This window comes from Ambystoma mexicanum, chromosome 9 (genome assembly GCF_040938575.1).
Source record: "Ambystoma mexicanum isolate Mex_15411 chromosome 9, UKY_AmexF1_1, whole genome shotgun sequence".
NCBI classification, from domain to species: Eukaryota; Metazoa; Chordata; class Amphibia; order Caudata; family Ambystomatidae; genus Ambystoma; species Ambystoma mexicanum.
The window spans coordinates 1066829961-1066844352 of NC_090931.1; the positions used below are offsets into that span (position 1 = coordinate 1066829961).

The 14392-nt window shown below is 48.9% G+C and overlaps 1 protein-coding gene across 16 annotated transcripts in view; it reads left to right on the forward strand.

The window, feature by feature from the left end:
* The window catches only part of BAZ2B (bromodomain adjacent to zinc finger domain 2B), a 2602315-nt gene that overhangs the window by 1790089 nt on the left and 797834 nt on the right, over positions 1 to 14392 (forward strand). For all 16 annotated transcript variants that reach the window (XM_069616356.1, XM_069616365.1, XM_069616369.1 and 13 more), the window contains one exon: positions 5618 to 5683. In XM_069616356.1, the coding sequence (XP_069472457.1) occupies positions 5618 to 5683 (66 nt within the window). The remainder of the gene's footprint in view (positions 1 to 5617; positions 5684 to 14392) is intronic.

Consider the following 14392-nt stretch of genomic DNA (forward strand, 5'->3'; position numbering starts at 1 on the left):
AAACATGGACAAACTGTCACAATTCATAGACTTTTCTGAAAGGTTCATTACTCCCAAGAGAGCAAGGGAGGAGGACTCCTGCCCCATTCTACCAAAGCTGCAGAAGCTCCCAATTCAAACACAAACTCATCAGGAAGAGGTATTTGAGTTTTCTGAGCCAGAGGAAACATACAATGATCCTTATAGTCATGAGGGTAATCCTTTTGGCCAGGACACAACTGATCAGTGCCCAGAGTGGGGACAATATCAACCGGCAGATGAAAGGCCTTGGCTCTCACCCACTCCTACCCCTGACCCAGACATCATTTATCTGGACCCGCCTTGCTCGCCTCAACAGAGGCAACCATCGCCAATTGATGACCAAATGGCATTCAATGCCATGATGAAGAGGGCCGCAGACCGCTTTGAAATCGCCACACAGGAGGTTGTTCAGGACTCTGATTATGTTGAGGACATTCTTAAGGAGAAACCTCCCACAAGTCAAGCTATTCCTCTGCTGAATTCCATTAAGAAGCACCTTGCACCTTCCTTACTGTCCCTTCCCTTACAAGGGCTGTCAACCCTTGGGTAGAGAAACTGTTTTGCTCCTCTTCATATAACCCTATGTACATTCGGGGGTATGCCACACCAGACTCCTTGGATGTTACAATCACCAGAAAGAGGTCTGGGGTGCCACTGTCTAGGGCAACGGCTCCCCCAATAAAGACGGCAAGAAACTCTATGACCTTGGCAAGCGTATCACCACGTCGGTTGCATATTCTACCAGAATTGCAAATAATACTATTCTCCAGAGTTATAGTGCTGTGCAGTGGAAACTGCTTCAAGAAGGCCTCCAGTAGGTCTCTGAACCCAAGCGATCACGCCTACTGGCGGTCATCTCTGAGGGAAGGCAGCTGACCCACAACATTCTTAAAAACACGCTAGACGCTGCAAAGACGGCGGGAAGCACTCTGGCACAAGGAACTCTCCTCAAGCGGCACGCCTGGCTAAAGAATTCAGGTTTTAAGCCGGAGGCTCAGGCATCCTTGATAAATAAACCCATGAAAGAGTCAAACTTGTTGGGTAAGGCTGTGGTTGACGCCTTGGAAACAGCGAAAAAAGAGAATGAGACACTAAAATCTCTCAATCATATCCCAGCTAAACCTTTTTCAACAGCGGGGAGGTGCAAACTCTTGTTCTTTTCAGGGTCAGTCCTTCTCCCGATCTCCATAGAGACAGTATGGCGCAGGAGGTACCCCATGGTCCTACGGACAAGGTTCAGCTGCCAGCAGCCTATACTAGCAAAGGGGGCAGCACAGAGGCAAGGGTAGAGGCAGAAAGTCCACACCAAGAGGCTCCCCGGCCTCTGCATCAAAATGACTCGTCAGTCCGGGTTCTCTGCCGTGCCTCTCTGTGCCGGGGGACGGCTGTCACCATTCACGCATGGGAGGGGGGTCACATCAGACCAGTGGGTGCTCAAGACCGGCACCCACGGTTATTGTATCGAATCCCACCGGCCACCTCGATACCATCAACGAAAGAGCAGACGCCTATCACCAGCACACCTGCAAATCCTGTTGGAAGAGGTGCTTATCCTTCAGGAAAAGGGCGCCATAGAAGTCGTTCCCATTCATAAGGTAAACAAGGGTATTTATTCAGTTCACTTCCTTGTACCCAAAAAAGGATCTCACCATGCGTCCTGTGTCAGACTTGTGCTGGGCCAACAAGTATGTCAAACCGCAAAAGTTCAGAATGACAACATTGCAGGAACTAATCCCGCTGCTGGTGCAGAGCTGTTACATGGCAACATTGGACATGAAAGATGCAGAATTTCATATTTCAATGTTGCCAGCACACAGAAAGTACCTACGGGTCATGAAAGAGGACAAGCCCTACCAGTTCAAGGTCCTTCCCTTCAGCAATGCCTCAGCTCCACGTGTGTTCACAAATATACTGGTGGTAGTAGCTGCTCACCTGCGCAGGTAGTCCATACCAGTCTACCCTTACCTTGATGACTGGCTTATAACAGGGGATTCGTACAGAACATGCCTGACAAATACCCAGAAGACGGTAGATCTCTTCAGTCTAGGGTTTTCGATCGACACGAAAATGTCCAGCCTAGACCCCAGCCAATTCAAGCAGTTTCAGGGGGCTCTAATTCAGACCAAGGACGGTCTTGTCTTTCCCTCCAACGAGAGGGTTCAAAACATGCTGTTCCAGATCCCTCACTATGTAGCCAATCGCGAGGTGACCGTACGCAACTCCATGCAACTGTTAGGGATGATTTCCTCCTGCATCTACCTCGTTCCACACGCACTTCTGCGCATGCGCCCCATGCAAGAGTGGGTCTCGAGCCAATGGTGTCAGGCCAGCGGACAATGGGACGATCTAGTGGTTGTCTCGCCAGCCCTCGTTCTGTCACTGCAGTGGTGGTCAAGGGAAAACCTTGTGCAGGTGAAGACCTTCACCACTCCCGCAGTAGAAGCCACTCTCACCACAGTTTCATCTCTGACGGGGTGTGGGGCTCACCTCCTTCATCAGACGCCCGCACAGCGTTTCGCAACCAACCACATAAACCTGTTGGAACTGCTAGCAGTGTTCAAGGCCCTGCACGCATTCCGAACACACCTCTAGGGGAAGACGGACGTAGTCTTCGGACAGTATTATGGTCATGTTCTACCTAAACAAACAAGGGGACGCTCCATCTCCAGGACTATCCAAACTGTCATAGAACATATGGAAATGGGCTCTCAAACACAAGATTTTCCTCCTGTCACAACACGTTCCAGGGGAACTCAATCTTTTGGCGGATGTTCTCAGCAGAGACTTCCCATTACCCGTAGAGTACCAGTGGCAATTACATGCAGATATCGTTTGCAACATCTTCACAAACTGTGGCTTCCCAGAGATCGACCTATTAGGAACTCTGGAGAACGCACAGTGTCCAGATTACACCTCCAGGTACCCGCAGAACCGCTCCAAGGGGAACATTTTCTGGATAACATGGTCAGGGAAACTTGTCTATGCTTCCATCCCCATCCCCCCTACTCCCCTACTCAACAAGATAGTGCACAAGATGCACCAAGAGCCAGTCACTATGATTCTGGTGGCCCCGATGTGAGCCCACCAACCTTGGTTATCCTGTGTTAATTTTAATGTTAAAGGACATTTGTACCGCGCACTATCACCACCAGAGTGGTCCCCTAGCGCTCTAGCGGCTCTGAATCTCATGGCAATGTCAGTAAACGCTCTTAGAAAGCTGCCATGCCCCTAAAATATGCTGTCACAGGACAGGGGGGAAACACTTCATCCATGCCCTCAAACTCTCAACTTAGTGGCCTGGCTCCTGAGCTCATAGAGTTCGAACACCTCCAACTCCCTCAAAGATGTATGGACATACTCACGGAAGGACGAAAACCTGACACCAGACATTGCTACTCCAACAAATGGAAGCGCTTTGTCATCTGGTGCAATGGCAAGAGTATCAATCCGATTGAATGCATACCTACACATATTGTCCTTTACCTAACTCACATGCTAGATTCAGGCCTAGTGTTTCATTCCCTATAAGTCCAATTAGCTGCACTTTCAGCATACACCACGTCCCAGAAGAAAGTCTTGTCGTGGAAAATCCAAGTAATAAAGGCATTTATGGAGGGGGTAAAGAGAATTCATCGCCCTATTTCCAACCCAGCTCCCGGATGGGACCTGAACATTGTACTTATTAGAATAATGGGGCCTCCTTTTGAACATATGCGTAGCCTTAAAGCACTCACTTACAAGACTGCCTTCTTGGTGGCAATCACATCAATAAGGAGAGTTGGTGAACTGCAAGCCCTTTCAGTTCAAGACCCATTTGTCACAATTCACAAGGATAAGGTGCTCCTGCGCACTCACCCACGATTTGCGCATACATTTATTTCAAAGTTCCATGTGAACAAGTCATAGAACTACCTACCTTTTTCCAGAACCCCACTAACGTGGATGAAAGAAGCCTTCACACACTAGGTGTGAGGAGAGCATTGACTATTACCTGGAAAAGAAAACACCACTAAGAAATACAAACCAGTTTTTTGTTTCAGTGGCAGCTGGTAGAGAAGGGGACCTTATCTCTAAATCAGCTATTTCAAGGTGGATAGTGAACTGCATCACACTGTGCTACACACTTGCCAAGAGAGATCTACCCTTCATGCCTAGAGCACAACCTAGTACCATAGCATTCATTGCAAATGTTCCTCTTGAGTCCATTTGTAAAGCAGCAACCTGGAGTTATGTACACACTTTTACACAACACTATTGCCTAGATGCAGATTCTACGTCTGATTCTCAGGTGTGACGAGCAGTGCTAAGACATCTCTTTGCTACTGTTCCTTCACACATCCCACCACCATCTCTGAGCACTGCTCGCTAGTCTATGCCCAGCATGTGATTCTAAGCAGATTAACAAGCATCAGAAGGCATGCATTACTTACCATTATAGCATTTGTGATGATTGTAACTGCTTAGATTCACATGCGCCCACCCTTCCTCCCCTCATGGAGTAGGAGGAACATAGATATCTTACACCTTCTCTCTCTGTACTCACTTAGCTGGCCAAAAGGCTCCCTCACGGCAGAAAAAACACAATCGGAGGGATCTAGATGCACAAGCGCTTTTGGGTACACTACACGTCACGTTAGGGATACTGTTAGTCACGCCCATGTCGACATCCTCTTTCGATCCTTGAAAGAAATATGCAATACTCCGCGATTACCACTAGATGTCAAGACTATATGCACAGTATGTGAATCTAAGCAGATACAAACATCAGAAATGCTATTACGGTAAGTAATGCATGTCATTCCAGTTTCAGTCCTAGAAAACTTGGAAGTAAAGGTTTCGGTGTTCAAGCCTCCTGGACGGAGCTGCATGAATGCCCCCAGTGAGAATTGTGAGTTAACATGAAGGCATAGTGCTATGATAGCTGTTATGTTCATGGATTGTGTGTCTTGCCGGCATCTGAAACTTTGGAGCACGAGTTACTCTCTCCATATGTATGATATGATGTGGCATTTATAGTGCGCCTGCACACATGAGTGTGGTTATTGGCACAGTTCTCTTGTGAGTGTGTTTCTCTCTTTGCACTTGCAAAGTGTATTTTTTCGTGTTGTAATTCTGTTGTTCTGTCCGTGTTGCAGTGCCTTGGATGGCAGAAGTCACTATGTTGTACTTACTTTGACCTTGTATAGGGTTTTGTGACTGGGAATTTCCTGCTCTGAGGATCGAGGGAGTGCTGCGTGTTTAATTGCTGTGTGATTTTGTTTTTTTTGATAAGTGGCATATTTGCTGGATTTTAGTGTGTTGGCCTCTGCCGGCCAGTTTATCTAAATTGGTCTAACTGACGTTTTTCTGAGTGTTTTCCAAATCCAATCTTCACTTGGTTATATTTGAAAAGATGGGGGATCTGTAGGCTGAAAGTTTGTGTCCATCAGAAAAAAACATTATTGAAGGTGTGGTACTTCTTCATTATGAGGAAATGTAACAATCTTGATCGTGACAGCATTCGGAACTTTGCGTGTGCCTTCTTTATTTTTATTTTGCAAGTAACATATTTTGTAATTCAGACAAAGATGTATTAATGCTTATTTGCTGCTTATAGGATGATGATGATGAAGAGACGGCAAGTGTTGAAGAACTGGAAAAGCAGATTGAAAAACTTCTAAAGGTAGTACTTTATCCTCAAGATCTCTAGCATTGTTAAATTTGAGGTTCATTTCATTTTTACTTCTAACATTTGCTTCTTGCCACATAGTGTCTATATACTTGTATTGCCTTTAAAACAAAAATGAGCTTTGTTTGCAATTATTGAACTATTTGTTGCTCTGTGTTGATATCAGTATCTGGGAGCACATGCCCCTAGTACAAAGTTCTAAAAACTGTGCCAATCTACAGTATAGTTGGTGCAAACATGCTTGTTCAGGCCCACCCCTTGACACGTATGCATTCCATGAGTGAGCATATCCCATCTTAATGATTGGCTAGGTTCTATCTGTTTCTTTTCATAGGGAGGTTTTTAGTAAGACTTTGTTTGTTTCACCTTGTTGCAATATATAATTTTGGCAGAGTTTCATGGAGGACCTTTGTCAAAATTAATGAAGTGCGACTACAGGATGCAGCAGCATCCTGAAACAACTTAAAATATGCTTGCAGTTTAACTTATGGAGCAGGCAGAACTGCTGTTGCTTTAAATCTACAAACATGCTATAACTGGCTTCGACTATATAGGTTAGGAGTACTCTCCTCAGAAAAATTGGAATTTTACTTTTGTTCTTTTTACATGGTGGATTGGTTATGGGTTAAGTGATCGTCTTTGACATGGGACAAGCCTGCCCTTTGCAAGTTCGAAACCAGCAGCAGGGATGTTCCATTCTGAAGTTGGTAAATGGGGTACCATTAGATGGGGTAATAGAAACCCATGTTATTACAATCATTAGAACTGGGAGGAATCTGGAATGAAAGGACATATAAGAACACTAATAAGAACAACAATAATAATTATTATTTTCTTCAATGGATTGCATTCTCTCACAGATTCCTCATCTTGATAGCTATCCCATCCGGTGTCAGCTGCCGGAAACATTCGACAGGGGGCATAGTGCGGCTCCATGTCGTCTCTCAACCTCCCTGTGCCTCAACTGTACCACACCTCGACTCTGGGTGGGACGTTGGTCAACGTATTTAAGGAATGCACTACGACCCCTTACCTAAGTTCCTTTCTTTAGTGTGCTCAGTACCCTGTTACGAACTTGGCTCAAAATGATTTTCGATTCAAATTTTACCTCTGTAAGAATGTTGGGGTCCAAGCCATCAGGATTCAGGCGCTGCAAGGACTGCAACTCGAAGATGTCCCTCACGGTTACGTACAATATTTGTGTGTGCTGTCTTGGCATGACACCGAGCAATGCGGTTCTTGTTAGGCCATATACCCAAATGTGGTAAAGGCGCTTTCAGCAAAACTGGCGCTTGAAAGGCCCCCTTCCAAATCGCTGGCTATGAGGTCCTTGGGTTCAGACATGAGGGACCAACACCTGAGAAGGAAAAAGAAGATAGACGTCATAGAAAATCAAAGAAGCCATCGCACTCTCGTAGCGAGTCCCATCACTCTTCTTTCTCTTCCTCGCATGAGGAAAAGAAGCACGGACACAGGTGCCACTCTGCCTCGTTGGGGAAAGGGATAAGTCCTACACTGCTAAGGGGCCTTTAAGGGAGGAATCAAAAGAGTTCAAGAAGCAGATGATGCAGTTCTTCGAGAAGACCACAGCGGGTACGGCTTAGGCCGCAATGTCGCTGGCGAGTTCGGCACTGACTGCACCCGGGTCGTCTAGTGCGAAGGTGGCCAACAGAGGTCCAACACCCTTGAGCTCAACCTCAGTCCAAAGGAAGCCAGCTTCCGTGCCGGTGTCCGTTCTCGGCGGATCAACCATGGGACTAAGTATACACGCCGGACTCTGGTTCATATTTCTTTGAATCCGTTCAGATTTTCGACAATGAAGGGGACCCGATCATCTTCAGGATGGACCCCCTGGTAAGGCCGGATGTAGACCCTATGCCTGATTTCAAGGCCATCCATGCAGGTCTAGTGGAAATGGCAGATCGTTTGCATGACAGGTGCAGGCTAGACACATCCCCTGATGTCGAGTTGCATCAAGCATCCCTGTACCCAAATGCCCAGGACCGCAAGACTGTCGAGAGAGTGGTCATCACTCTCAGTGCTCCATCTAAGCCTGCTCCAACAAAATGAGTTGACAGATATCCTCGAAAGAGGGCCGCAGACGGAACGCGCTTTGTCACTTAACGTGGCTATTGCGGACCCGATCATGAGCTTGTTGTCACATCATCTGTGTTTGACGCTGGTGGTCAATGCCAAGCTTACTAAAAAGTATAAACCGGCAAGGGGCGACCTTCTGTTTTTGATGGCACATCCAAGCCTGGAAGTCTTAGTGGTGCAGGCTGCGACAGCAGACTCGAAACTCTTGATCTCGATGTCCAATCTTCCTGGCCAACAGAGAGTCAAAGAAAGTTGACACTTTAGCTAAGAAGGTGTTCGCCTTGGGAAGCATGGCTTTGAAGGCCATTAATGCCGTCTGTGCGTTTGCCAAAAACTCTCACACTCTGTAGAAGACTATTACAGAAGCTGTCGACCATTTCCCATAGGGAGAGGTTAGAGATGGTTTTCTGGACATAGGGAACGATGGCAAGGAAATGGTGTGTCAAGCACTCCAGGCCGATCTCAAAGCAGCAGATTGTTTCGGACAGTCCATTGGCACATCCACTGTGCTGTGCAGAGCCGCATATCGCCAGAGTTTGGGTTTTTCGCCAAATGTCCAGGCGAAATGCTTCGCCTTTGCGTTCAGTGGGGAACATCTGTTTGGCCCGAACGCAAACGTGTCTCTGGAGAAATGCAAGGACTCAACAATAGCACCTAAGTCACTGGGGTCAGCAGTGCAGCAGCCGACTAAGGAGGCTTTCTCTTTTGGCTACAAAGGATGAGGCTTAGGCGTTATAGCCCTTTACGTGGTGCACATAGCAGCCACAGGCAAATGGGGACAACAGAGCTTTTTTCACCTTGTTAGGGTCAGAGATGCTTGGAAGGGCCAGTCGGCCTTGGTCCTCCAGTTGGTGGAACTGGGGTACTGTTCATCATTTGTCAGGCGACCTATGGACAGACCACTGCTACCCTCATCAACCAGAACTGGAGCTCCAGGGGTAGCTACAAGCTCTTCTGCTGAAGGGCGCAATGGTGGAGGTGGCAGCCAAGAAGAGAGGTTTGAGCTGATACTCTTGCTATTTTCTGGTCCCCAAGAAAGGCTCAGCACTCTGTCCAATCCTGGACCTCGTAGCCTTGAACAAGTTTCTGAGGAAGGACAAGTTCAGGATGGTGATATGGAGCGAAAATTTGCAAGCTTTTCAATACCTGCACTGGCTAATGTCACTAGACCTTCAGGGCGCTTATTTCTACATGTCGATCCACCCGAAGCACAGGCAATTTCTGAGGTTTGCCATCAGGGAGACTCATCTGTTCAAGGTGCTCCCTTTCGACCTGACCCCCACACCCAGGGATTTCACCAAGCTGATGGCAGTGGTGGTGACCCACCTCAGGAGATCAGGAGTGTTTGTATTCCCGTACTTGGACAACTGGATGATCCAAGTCGATCCCCGGAGCAACTTTGAGGCACCTCAATGACGCTTGTGTACTGCTGCAAGGCCCGGGCTTCTCCCTGAATTTCAAGAACTCGCAGACCACAGATTACACCGGCTCCAGTTTATTGTAGCAGACACTCGGTAGGAGAAGGCTTTTCCCCATGAGGCAAGAGTCTCCAGCATTGCATAAATGATCAATCTTTTCCAGACTTCCAGCAGTCTCCTGGCATCCTCCTCTTAGGCCTCATGGCCTCCTGCATTTTTCTGTTGCCAAAGGCCAGGTTCTGAATGAGATGCCTGCATTGGCTTCTCAGGAGTCAATGGTTGCAGTATTCCGGGCGAGATGTCAGATACCCTCCATGGGTCAGGGTCGGTCGCTGATGACTTAGCCTAGTGGAACTACAAGGCCATCATGTTGGCGGGGGTAGCCTGCTGAGTTCCATGCCCAATGTTCAGGTGGTCAACAATGGTTCTTAGAGGCGTCCTGAAGCCCATTGTGCGGACCTTCAGGTGAGCAGTCATTGGTCCCAGAAGAAGAGTCTTTGGCATATCAACCTGCTGGAGCTTGGAGTGGTCAGACTGAAGCTAATGGGTTAGCAGTATTTTTTTGAGGGAAACATCTTCTGGTGCCAACGGACAACACAGTGACCAAGCACTACCTCAACCAGCCGGGAGGAGTGCCATTGCTGCTACTGTGCAGGGATGCCATCCAGGTATGGTTCTGGATACTAGAGAATGGTATCTCTTTCTCTGAAGTACATCTGGCAGGGTTGGAGAGCGGGTTGGCAGATGCTCTCAGCAGGCAGCACTTGATTTCCCATGAGTGGGAGATTTGCCCTGAGCTCATTTTGGAGATGTCCTGTCAGTGGGTTGGTTAGCGACATTGGACAATGCAAAATGCAGACAGTTTTGCACCAGGGAATTTCCCCTGGTGGGAGGCATTGGGGGACGTGTTTCTTGCGGAGTAGGTCTTCCAACGTGTTCAGGAGGGATGATTAGCTCTTTGTGGCTTTCTCTCCATCTCTAGACTAGAGCGTACAGTTGCAAAACAAACTATCTCCTGCTGGATTGTTTTATTTATAACCAAATGCTAACAGAGAGCAGATAAAGGGGTACCTGCAGGTCTGAGTGCTCACTTCTGCAGGGGCGTGGCAGCTTTTTCAGCCCTTCAGAGAGGAGTGCCAGACTGAGACCTTTGCCAAGCTGAGATGTGACATCGCGACGGGAAAAAGACATCGCCCATATACAAAATCAGTACGTACAAACACCGTCTACGCAACTGGGGCTAGACATTAAAAACAAGATGGACGAATTTAGAGAAGCTGCTGACCGCAAGATTTGCTACTTTGATCGGCACGCAGCAGCAAGGCGATATGGGGAACAAGAATCCCCGGGTAGACTCTTGGCTAGGATGGTACGAGGGGAACGAGAGGGCCAACGAGTACTCGATGAATAACACGGAGCAATGGAACTATGACCACAGACCAATTAGAGTTTGAGGGGGCATTTTTTGACTTGTATAAACACCTCTACTCACCACAGAGCACTGCCACGGACCAAGAGATAGATCAATATTTAACCCAGATACGAACAACACTTCTATCAGACGCCACTAGGGAGTACCTAGAAACCCTGATTACTGAGGCAGAGATATCCAAATCCATAAAGGCATTGCCCAATGGGAAAGCCCCAGGCACCGATGGCCTTGGTGCAGACTTTTATAAAGAGTTCTCACAACTCCTCGCCCACAAACTACTTGCCGTCTGCACAGAAGCCCTAGAAAAAGGGGAGCTACCAGAAACCACCAGAGACGCGGTCATCACTCCACTGCTCAAACCAGGAAAACCCCCCGAAGATTGTGGCTCCTACAGGCCACTATCCTTAATAAACACTGACGCTAAGATTTTTGCATAGATCCTGGCCACATGACTAACGCCACTCCATTGAAGGAGAAATTACTTACTGTAATGTTCTTTCTTTGGAGTCTTCTCTCGAAGATTCCTCATTATCCCTCCCATCCATCCACGCTCAGAAAGCATTGGTGGTTGTTGCGCAGCTATCTAAAGTGAAGGGACATCTGGTGATTGCCCGAGGTTACCGTTTCTATGTGGCTAGTCACGTGTCTTCCTACCGGAAAAAAAGAAAAACTGTTTTTCTCATACTAGGAAGCCTTGCTAGATAGTTGTTTTGCATCCCATGTGGATATTGTCTATGTTAAGTTTAACTGGCTGGTTAACCTTTTTTTCCATAGTTTTCCTCTGCAATGATCGAGCACGAGGAAAAATTGTGGAACTGAGGTACGGGGCGTTGCGCCGTGGTATATATACGACACCTGGCGTCACGTTCGTAGCCGATGGTCAAGCACTGCGCAAGACGGATCGACGATTGCTGGCAGATTCGAGGTCCACTACAGCCCATGTCAAAAAGGTTTCTTAGCAGCAGAGCCGGGTGAGGATATGTATCAGATGAGGAATCTGCTGGAGAAGAATCCATAGAAAGAACATGAAGGTAAGTAATTTCTCCTTCTCACTGGTATATTCTCATTATATTGGCTGGGACAAGTATGAAAATGTATTTAATGATTTTCCGTCTCCTTCCCAGATCTCCTGTTTACCCTGTTACCTGATTTTCTTCTTAGTCCTGTCCTCTTTCCTCCATACTGTATGTGCGTCCCTTACTAGGGACGGGAGATGGAACATTTTTCAACAGAAAGAATCTTCTTCCCCTTTAAATTTAGAGGCACGTGGGGTGTGGCCCTGGGAGCATGCGCTCCCCTGACTCTGCTCACCAGCGCCGCTCCTCAGTCCTCTTTTCCGCGTTGACAGGAATGAACCGCTTTCACTAGCGCTCCTGGGTTTGACTTCAGCATTGTAATTCCACACGCTCATCCCCAGATACTGTCTTTTGTTTTTAATCAGGTACTCGGTCCTATGGCGCTACGTTCCTGCCCGGCGCATGTCGACGTCATCAGGCTTCAGCAGGTGTCCAGCCTGCGAGGGGCTCTTCCCTACATCTGAACCCCATGCTCTTTGCCTCTCCTGCCTTGGCCCCGAACACGGCTGGGAGGGTTGTACCACGTGTGACGCACTTCCACTGCGTGCTTTGAAGAACAGGTTAGCTTGGTGGAGATAGCTCTCTTCAAGAAGTCGCCTCCAGAGTCAAGTCAAGGCCCAAGGTAGGGCCGCATTTTTCCAATCGCATCCCACAAGGGTGACTCCTTTCCCAGGACATGCCCGAGCGGTAGGGACCGTGCAGGCTCTCACACCAGCACAGATACCAAGGCTCATTGAGCTCCCGGCCGCCAGGCTGAGGGGTCGCTAGATTCTTCCGGAGACAGTGCTTAGGGACCGCAAGGTTCTTTTAGTGGTTGTCCTCTCGTGGGGCTACACCCTAGAACCCGACGAATGTCTGAGGGGGCGCCTGTACGCAGCACTGCCAGCAACACAGCTAAGGGCACTACGCCTACCAGGCCTCGTCCTGAGGTGCAGGGTAGGCCTCAAGTTACACAGCCGAGAGACCAGGCCCAGTGAGGCAAGCACCACGACTCGGGAACGTGGCATGCAGCCAGACAAAATGGCTGCTTGACCGACACCACCCCCATTCGGGGAGCAGGTAGGGGATTGGGTGTCCAGGTGGGACTGGTCTTCGCCAGGTACGTGCCCTACAGCTTGTCCTTCAGTGTCGCAGGGCAGGTATACCCCGCAACCAACAAGGCACAGTATGCACAGGCCCCAGCAGCCACCCGCTACTCTGTCAATACCACCTGCCACCCCACCAGCCTGTGAAGACAGATTTTTCGAGAAATTCCTTATGCTCATGAAGTCCCCTCAGATGGGCGCCATCCTTCGGGATGTGATCAGTGACATGCTGCCTCCAGTCCCCCCGACTGCGCCTATAGTAATTCCTCCTATGACTCCAGCACCCCAAGCCCCTGTGCAGCCCCAGCTGCCCATGCTGGATCCTTCGATTCTGACTTCCCTGCCTCTTACAGTTCAGGCGGTTCCACAACAGCCTCCACAGCAGCCACTGGCTTCGGTCTCCACCCTGCAGCCTTCGGCAGCCAGCACTCCTCTTGCGCCAGACCAGCCAGACACCCTGGTGGACACTGATGAGGAGGAGGACCCTGACACGCCATCATCAACCAAGGCCTTCCATGAACGACTTGCAGGTTTGGCCGAATACTTGGGGCTTCCACAACCCAAGGTTGAACAACCTGAGGCAGGGGTCCTAGCCGAGGTCTTCACTCTATGCCCCGCGCCCAGAACAGGGATCTCGATGCAAAACGACGTTGTCGCCTTGGGCAAAAAGGGATGGCTTAAACCCCATTTGGCGCAGCCTACCAATCGGTGCCTCAACTCCACGTACACTCAATTGGAGGGGGATCCACTCTTGCTGTCGGCACACCCTCAGCCACACTCGTCTGTGATTGCCGTGGCCTCGCTCTACTCCAAGCCCCAGTCGTCCTCGACTACCTGGTCTTCGGTGCTTCTAGGCAAGGAGGAGAAGATCTTGGAGGCTTATGGAAAGAAGATTTATTCCAATGCCTCACTGTACCTTTGTCAGTCTAATGTAGATGTCATGCTCACAGCTGTTAAGGCTTTCGCGGAAAATAGCTGACTTCCTTCCAGAACTTCTGGTGCACAGTCAGGCACGCTACAAGGCGCGGCTGGCAAAGCTAAAATGGTGGCGCAGGACATCATGGAGTCCACCGTTGCGCACATAGACACCTCGCGCCGTGCCATCTGCATTATCATGGACATGAGAAGGACGCCTGGCTATGGGCAACCAAGTTCAACTCGGACATCTAGGAACGCATATTGGTACTTCCATTCGAGGGTGGGGATCTTTTTCATTCAACACTGATGAGGAGCTGGATAAGAAGAAAATAGTTCCCAAACTGCAAAGTCCCTATCTATCCTCACAAAGTCCATGCCCAAGACGTACAGCCAGATGCATCAGCATTCTGACAAAAGGCAGGCATTCGGCGGGTTCCAGGGCTTCCAGGAACAAAGGTCCAGGCAGCTGGATCATTCTCTGAGTCAGTACCACTGCAAACACAAGGCAGGGGATTAGGGACTATTTCAGTCCCCCTCCTCAGCCCCAGCCTCAGAGGTAAAGAAGGCATGACATTCCCCTCCGCGTCCACATGTGTCCGGTGGGGGGCAGGCATGTCCTGCACACACATCATTGGCATACAAGGTTCGCTGACCCTTGGATCCTATCAGTAGTGTCC